The 8,995-nt window shown below is 40.0% G+C and overlaps 1 protein-coding gene across 1 annotated transcript; it reads left to right on the forward strand.

Moving 5' to 3' along the window:
• The first annotated feature begins 4,437 nt into the window (after window positions 1-4,437).
• Window positions 4,438-7,792, forward strand: LOC104908304 (uncharacterized). The gene is made up of 2 exons (XM_010697397.2): window positions 4,438-4,674; window positions 6,654-7,792. The coding sequence occupies exon 2, from the start codon at window positions 6,656-6,658 to the stop codon at window positions 7,640-7,642; it is 987 nt and encodes a 328-aa protein (XP_010695699.1). The 5' UTR covers window positions 4,438-4,674; window positions 6,654-6,655; the 3' UTR covers window positions 7,643-7,792.
• Window positions 7,793-8,995: the final 1,203 nt, after the last annotated feature.

Raw genomic sequence — 8,995 nt, forward strand, 5'->3', positions numbered from 1 at the left:
TTAGCTTTTTACAACCATTTTTAGAACAGTACTTCCTGTTACCACACGCTACTAGGGCTAAGCAAAACTATCTCAAATCAATATATGAATATTTGGTAATCTTATTTGGACCTAGTCTGATTTTTTTGGATATTGGATTCGTAAAAAAATATTTTGGGTCGGTTATCTTACCCAAAATTTCAGTAATTGATTTATTGATTTTTTTTTGATTTTCGGATATCCATTATCCGGAAGATATCCTAAATATGAACATATTAAGGATGTTCCAATTCAATATCCAAGATAATGAATATACATACGAAGTATCATATTTGCTTCAACTTTATTACCTTTTTGGAAAACAATTATTTAAAAAAAGTTCATTCTATAAGAATCGACAAGAATTGGGTATTGCTATCTCTATATTTGTAAAAACGATTTTTTCACCATATACCCCTCACAAATTTTTTTTTGCACCGTATACCCTTTCAACTTTCCAAATTCACCATATACCCCTCACATTTCGAAAAATACATCAACTTACCCTTTTGACTAACGGTGTTAGACTTCCGTTAGTCATTAACCACTAATCTCCCCTTAAATCCTAATTATCTAACCTAAACCTAACCATAACACTAACACTAATCCTAAACTTAACTAATCAAAAAACCTAACCCTAAAAGCCCACCAACCCAACCCACCCACAACCCACCACCCCCACCCCCACAACTCCAGCCCCATCAGCCCCCCTCCCCACCACCCCAACCTGTCGCGCCACCCACCAGCCGCGTCGCGCTCCCCCTTCCCACCCCCAACCTGTCGCCACCCACCAGCCCCACCAGCCCCACTAGCCACGTCGCGCCTCCCCCTTCCCACCACCCCCAACATGTTGCGACTCCCATCAAACCCCCAGCCTACCAGCCTCCCCCTCCCCTTCGAATCCCGTAGACTCCATCCCCTTCGAACCCCCTCAGCGCATCACTGGCGAAAACCTGTGGCGCCTCCTTTCTCAATCGTGCCTCGTCACTCAGTCGCACCTCCTCAGTCGCGCATCCTGACTCAGTCGCGCACCGCTACGGTGAATCTCGTGTGGCGCCTCCTCAGTCGCGACTGTTGTGCGGGAGAGGGGGAGGGGGATGCAGGTCTACGGGGGAGTCAGGGGAAACGGGAGGGGGCTGCACGACGACGGGGGAAGGGGGGATGCGACAACGGGAGAAGGAAGGGGGATGCGGGGAGGGTGGAGGAAGGCGGGGTTGCAGGGGAGTGGGGAGGGGGGTTGCCGGGGAGATAGGATGGGGTGGTGGTGAGTAGGGGTGTTCAATGTCGGATATCGGATCCGATCCGAAATTTCGAATCGGGGAAATTGCAATCCGAATTCGATCCGGAATTTTCGGATATCAGAACTTTTCGGATCGGATCACCGGATTTTCGGATCGGATACCGGATTTTCGGACCGGGTCCGTTGAAATTTTTGAAAAAATCCCGATCTGAGAACCCGAAATTTTTTCCGGATACCCGATCCGAAATATCCGAAATATCAAAATCGGATCGGATATCCGAAATTTCGGATCGGATCGTCGGATTTTCGGATCGGATATTTTTGCACACCCCTAGTGGTGAGGGGGTGATGTGGCAGTGGGGGTAAGGTGAGGGGTGATGTGGCAGTGGGGTGATGTGGCAGTGGGGTAAGGGGTGGGGTGATGTGGCAGTGGGGGTTAGGGTTAGGGTTTAATTTAGGTTAGTTAATTAGGATTTAAGGGGAGATTAGGGGTTAATGACTAACGGAAGTCTAACACCGTTAGTCAAAAGGGTAAGTTGATGTATTTTTTGAAAAGAGAAGGGTATATGGTGAATTTGGAAAGTTGAAAGGGTATACGGTTCGAAAAAAATTTGTCAGGGGTATATGGTGAAAAAACCGTTGTAAAAATCATATGATATTTGAAGAATTTCAAATTTGATACAAATATATCAGACGTTGAAGATTTTAGATTTTCGGTGTGTGCTCACCGGCAAAACGATACATATACTACTACCTAACCAAACACTCCTGTCAATTAGTAAAACACCAAGAATTACCTCAAATGTTTACGCCACTAAAATCACCCTATAAAAATTGACAATAGAGGTCTGAACTTTGGGTGATAATTTTTAAAAGGTCTGAACTATTGATTAACCTGTGTAGGTCCCAAGTTTAGGGGGTCTTAACTTTTAGCGGGCCTCGACGACTTAAAACTGAAGATTTTTTTTAAAATCTCACCTAGTTCCTACATCCCTCCCTCAATTAACCATTCTGATAAGACCCAAGTTTTACAAGTGATGACCTATTAAGCCAGTTATAAGTCACTAAGGTCCGCTAAAAGTTAAGACCCCCTAAAGTTGGGACCTACACAGGTTAATCAATAGTTCAGACCTTTTAAAAATTATCACCCAAAGTTCAGACCTCTATTGTCAATTTTTCCTTTTTTTTAATATTATATTTGTGATTTCTCTTTCCATATCTCTTTCATCAAACCTCTCGCACCACCACTACCATAGTAGCCTCCTCCCGTCTTCTTCTCCCTCCTCTAGACCTCTACCATCTCCTCTACGCCCTCCTCCAAATTTATTGATATTTTTTTTCTCTTTTCTTCTTCCTTCTCCCTCCACCATTATTTTTTCTTCCTCTACCATTTGACCAAAAATTGCTCAAAATGAAAAAAGATATTTTCTAGTTCATTGTCGAACCGTCCAAAAACTTATGTTCTATTATGGTGGAACTTTCAAAAAAATTGGTTCTACCGTGAAATTTGAATTTTCTTAATCCAGTTTTTTGGATATGCACAAGTTCAGATCATATAAAAGTTTTCAAATCATAATTGTTGAATGTCTTTACATACTTCCTCTATTTTTTTAATCGCACCATTTAGTTTTCATGTTTGTCGAGGCGCTTCTTTGAACGTCAATACCTCTAATTGCATATAAGTAAAAATGATAAATTTTGATATTTGGAATCTTTGCATTGAAAATAATCTAACAAGACTCCACCTAACTATTTTTTTCATATAATGATGTAGATTTAACAAAATTAGTTCATGCATACTACCAAAAACAAAATGGTGCAATTAAATAAAAACATATGAAGTATCAGTTCGGAACTCTCTAAAACCTAAAAAATTCAAATATGTCTTTTGAACACCCTTTGCCGCAATTGGGTTCGGTACGGTCTGCCTTTCCAAAAACCCAATTCAAGTATTCAAAGTACATTGCGATGTCGATAGACTTTAAGCTACATTTTTTTGGTGACCCCTTTCGAGAACCTCGTGGTAAGAACAATTTTCTCTAAATTGCCTTCGCACATGCTTACTCATCCAGAGGCCCAACAATCCCCAAACTTTCCTCTCCCAACATTGAAATTATGCTTTCACCAAGATTTGAACCTTGATCTCACATGTAAAAGATATGAAAACATAACATTGACCCAAGGATACTTGGTACTTTAAGCTACATTATGTACACGACTTATATTACGACTAGGAAGAGTAAACTTTTACATAAGATTTCCTAATAAAACAGACATAGTATAAAAAAGGAAAATTTGAACAAATGGTTAATTCAATGCCACAAGACAGTGATGAAGTGTTCGTTGCTAATTCATCATTCACGACTCTACCATTACCATATACTTACTACGCAATTGAAGAATTAAAGCTATAGACATCGCAAGTTTCTAGAGACTTGCAAGGCATTTATAAATTTCGGTTGTAGGATACTTCAGACTATTGGATAATATTATAGGTAAAGAGGATAATATTATATGTAAGGATAGAATTGTCTTTTATTAGTTATATGTTTGTATTGTAAACATTATATATATTAAATGTCAGGGTTAACCTTATAACCTACTCAAGGTTAATACAATTATTCCCCACACTCGTACACAGACACATATGCAAAGTCATCACTCATCAAGTAATTGTATATTTGTATATGGAGCATACCAAATTACCAACCGAAATTATACAAATAATTCTCGATTATATGATGATTGATGATTCTCTTCATAATCTTATCCATATATATATTCCTCCTCTCCTCATTAGCTTAATTAAGAATTACAATTGGCGTGTTCAAGTAGTTTCTGCTTTTGTGGGTTGTGTACTACGTGTACTACATGCTTGCTGATTGATGGTGGTCCGGTGGATATGAAATAGACATTGCGGAAGCCGTAGCAGCACGCCAAGCCCTCTCAATTTCATTCCAATGTGTGGTATTGGAAAGTGATTGTATCAAGCCCGACCCGCTACCGACCCTTTATGAGGCGACCCTCTTATGACCCAACCCGCTTCTGACCCGCACTGACCCTGACCCGACCCGTCCAATAACCAGGTCTATATCAAGCTAATAAACGACTTGGAGAAGAAAACAATTGACAGTTCCAGCTTCAGGAATATTGTTACGGATATATTGATGTTAGTGTTGTAATATTCTATGTAAACAGTGAACGGATAAAACGGCGCCGCCCATGATTAGACATTACACTGCAGTTATGCAGTGATTTGATGTATCACCGGGTGAATTATTCACCCGGCACTATATATACCGCACTTCGCGGGAGAAAATAAACAACACAACAACAATAACTTACTCTCCAACCTTGCTTAAAATCTCTCTATAATACAATACGTTATCAGCACCATTTCGCTCTACTATCAAAAGGTAGTTCTTCTCAATTGCTACTAATTTTCTTTTTTCAAAAAAAATATGGATCACCAATGTAATGGGATCAATACTATTCTAAACAATGTATCTCTTTGTAGTATATATTTTATCATAGAACGTAATAGTGTACCTTGCACCACAAACCCGGCACGAGGAGTTGGTAGTACACCCCAACGCCATAATACTAACGTTAATAGCCACGTCGGTGAACGCCGACAAACCACCGTCCCTAACCTCAATGATAACCCTCCTCCGGAACCACCAACTGAAATCCGGCAAACTCCTAATAATAATAATAAAAGGAGTAGGGACGATGAGGGTCCTTCCGTCAGCAACAAGCGACGGCAAAGTAATTAACTGGCGGTATCGGCTCGGCCGCCGCCAAGCAAGTCGCGCCACCTTCATGGAGGGCAAAGACCTTGCATTTAAAGCCGCCTATATGGACGTGCTATATGGACGGACTCCGCCGCCTGGATGGACGGCTTACACTACAAAGAGGATGAATTTTTGGCCGGAAAATAACTATAATGGTGGAGCTACCTGCTATATATTTTTTTCTTGTTTGATTTTTATGTCTTGTATTTTTTTTTGGAGAGTGAAAAAAAAAAAAGGGGGAGAGCATTGAAAGAAAATGGTGAAAGAAATAGCTAGACTTGCAATACACAGAAATGAAACAACTTATAACATCTAGCTTCAGTTTTTCTATAAATTGTAAAAGCCTACTAGTTATAATGCCCATATGATGACACATAATGTCATAATCTGATGACTTGTCTTCACCTATTTCCAACACTAACTTAATGTTTTGTATTCTACTGCTTTACTATATGCAACCCCTTGACTTGACTTGTGCTTTTGCTTTCTCCTGCCTACTGTTAAATGCATGTCCCCATGTGTTTTCTTCTGATTTTCTTTGAATGCATGTCCACCCTTTTCAAGGTTAGACTAAGTTTTTATAAAAAAAAAAAAAGGAAAAGGGGGAGGGATTTTATAGTGTCACGTTGGGAATCCAAAGTGGGATTTCTGAGTTGTACATTTAGGAAACCAAAGTTATGTTAGCTTTACATTTAGGAACCCAAAGTTATGTTAGATGTACATTTAGGAACCCAAAGTTACGTTAGCTGTACATTTAGGAACCCAAAATTATGTTCTTTTTCTTTTTTTCTTTAATGCCTTTTGTTATTTTTTTTCTTTTGGACTTAAAAAAGCATATATAAAAAGCCTCTTTAGACAATAAATGGTATGACTAGTATCTAATATCTCAGACCATGAACATACATTAGCTAATTTATTTATTTTTGGAAAACTAATTATTATTATTTCTTATAGTAATACTCCATTTTCTGTTTTATAAACACGTTATGTATTACATACCATATATATATCTTACCTGTTACATACGAATAGTGTTTTTACACCACTATAAAAGGGATTTTAACCCTTCTCATTTTCTCGTCCGCCTCCCTCACTCACTTCTACCCCATAAAATTTTCTCTCTCATAAAACTTCACAAATTTTCATCTCCACTATTTTCGGCCACCATGTACAATGCCGGAAACCGCCGTCCTCAAAACGACACACCAGATCTTCTAGAATCTTTCAGACAGTTGAAGGTCATGTTTTACTGGGGAATGATACTTATAACAGTTTTAGTAGGAATTATTGTAATTCTGTTTCTGCATATTGTAAAACGCAATTATAATGCTTAATTATGTAAATTTTCTATTAATATGTATTAACACACGTGGTTTATTTTTAGACATAATAGTCAAATTCTGGTTAAACAAAAAAAAAATGTAGCCTTTTTATATATATTTATTGTTCACCTTTCATGTTATTATCATGTTTCGAACCCTTAACCTCTTGAACGGTTAAGGATTCTCGGACCACTATGGCTTACATCCCAGTGTGATTTTCTTTCGGAACTTTATATATTAATTTTTCTACTAATACTTTTAAAAATCACATGAACTCAGAAATGGCTAGACTTGCAAACCGAGACTTTGAGATCCTTGAAGCCTCAGGCCAAAGATACCTAGAATGGAGGGTGGATGCAAAAGCTTACCTAAAGTCACTGAGCCTTGACCACACCATTGTCGAAGATGGTGCCCCTACCCCCTTGGAGCAAGCGAAAGCATTGGTGTATCTCAAACACCATATACATGAAGAACTCAAGTCTGAATACATCCTTGTGGAAGATCCCAAAGAATTATGGGATAACCTAAAGGATAGATTTGAGCATTTGCAAAGAATTATCGCTCCAAGGGCCCAACATGAATGGTCAGTACTCAGGTTCCAGGACTTTGCATCAGTACGCGAGTACAATTCTGCGGTACTTCGCATCACCTCACAGCTAAAGTTGTGTGGGGAACCTGTGTCTGAACGAGCCATGATTGAGAAAACTCTCTCCACTATGCATGCCAATAATGTTGTTCAGCAAGAACAATATCGTGAAAGGCGTTGCCAAAAGTTCTGCGACCTAATTGCCATCCTTTTGGTCGCAGAACAGAACAATCAAATCCTGCTCTCAATTCATAATCAAAGGCCAGCAGGTACCAGCGCAGCGGCAGTTGAAACGAATGCCACTAGAGGTGGCAAGCGCTGGAACAAGCGGGGAGGTAACTCAAACTGGAATGGCCAATTCAACAATAGGGGTAATGGAGGAAGAAATAACAATGGAAGTGGCAGGGGAAGAGGAAGAGGACGAGGACGCCAAAACTGGCGCCCAAATAGAGGACGCGGAGGAAGAAACTCCCAACAAAGAACACAAGAGAAATGCTTTAAATGTGGCATTCAAGGGCATTGGGCAAATGAATGTCGCACAGCCAAACATCTTGTGGATCTATATGTGGCCTCTACTAAGGGTCAAGGGAGACGTGGCGAAACAAATTTCGTCACTGAAACTAGTCCACTCCCGGACCTCGATGTAGCTGACTACCTCGTGGAAGATATTTCCAATGCCTAGCCCTCTTATTCCCCCTAGATCAACCTCCGATGTTGTTTTATGTTGTTGTATCACTCTACTTCATGTACACTTGTTTTATTTGATGTCTCTTTTAAACATTTCATGTAATGTACTTCTTTTCAATGAATAAATTTCTTAGATTTTGACAAATTTATATTTGAATGAAGATAATGACAAACAAAGGCGCCCAACAATGCCTGATTGATAGTGCCACTACACATACCATCCTGAGTAACAAGTCATACTTCACTCACCTCAAGCCAAGAAAAGGCGACCTCAACACCATTGCAGGCACTGCAAAGATGGTTGAGGGCTCAGGAAAGGCGTGCATAGTGTTACCAAAAGGAACACACGTCACTATAAACAACGCATTGTATTCAGGTAAAACTCAAAGAAATCTATTGAGTTTCAAAGATCTACGCACAAATGGTTACCATGTGGAAACCGTTAACGAAAACGGGAAGGAGTACATGTATCTCACGAAATGTGACGATGGCAAGAAAATAATCCTTGAAAGGATGCCATCATACTCCTCTGGACTGTATTTTACTTATATCAGTCCAGTCGAAACAAATCTGGTGTCCCACCATAAGGAAGACAACCAAGCAATATTTACTCTATGGCATGATCGCTTGGGTCACCCAGGAACAAGCATGATGACGAAAATCGTCCAAAGCTCAAATGGGCATCCGTTGAAAAACATACGGACCCAAACTCAAATGAGCATAATTGTAAGGCTTGTTCCCTTGGCAAATTAATCATAAGACCATCTAAAAATAAACTTGAAGGTGAAAATCTTGCATTCCTAGAAAGAATCCAAGGAGATATTTGCGGGCCAATACACCCATCATGTGGACCATTCAGATACTTTCTGGTGTTGATAGACGCATCAACACGTTGGTCTCACGTTAGTCTCCTATCAACAAGGAATGTTGCTTTTGCAAAACTGCTAGCACAAATTACACGTCTAAGGGCTCAATTCCCAGACTATCCCATAAAGAAAATCCGGCTTGATAATGCCGGAGAATTCACATCCCGCACTTTTAATGACTATTGTATGTCAATTGGGATAGACGTGGAACATCCTGTAGCCCATGTTCACACACAAAACGGCCTAGCGGAAGCATTCATAAAGCGACTACAATTAGTTGCGAGGCCATTACTCATGAAATCAAAACTCCCATCTTCTACATGGGGACATGCCATACTACATGCTGCGGCTTTACTGAGACTAAGGCCAAGCGCCAAGCATGATCTATCCCCACTACAGTTAGTGGTTGGAAAGGAACCAAGCCTTGCTCACCTACGAATTTTCGGGTGTGCAGTCTACGTTCCCATAGCACCACCACAACG

Source organism: Beta vulgaris, chromosome 1 (assembly GCF_026745355.1).
Source record: "Beta vulgaris subsp. vulgaris cultivar EL10 chromosome 1, EL10.2, whole genome shotgun sequence".
Taxonomy (NCBI): Eukaryota; Viridiplantae; Streptophyta; class Magnoliopsida; order Caryophyllales; family Amaranthaceae; genus Beta; species Beta vulgaris.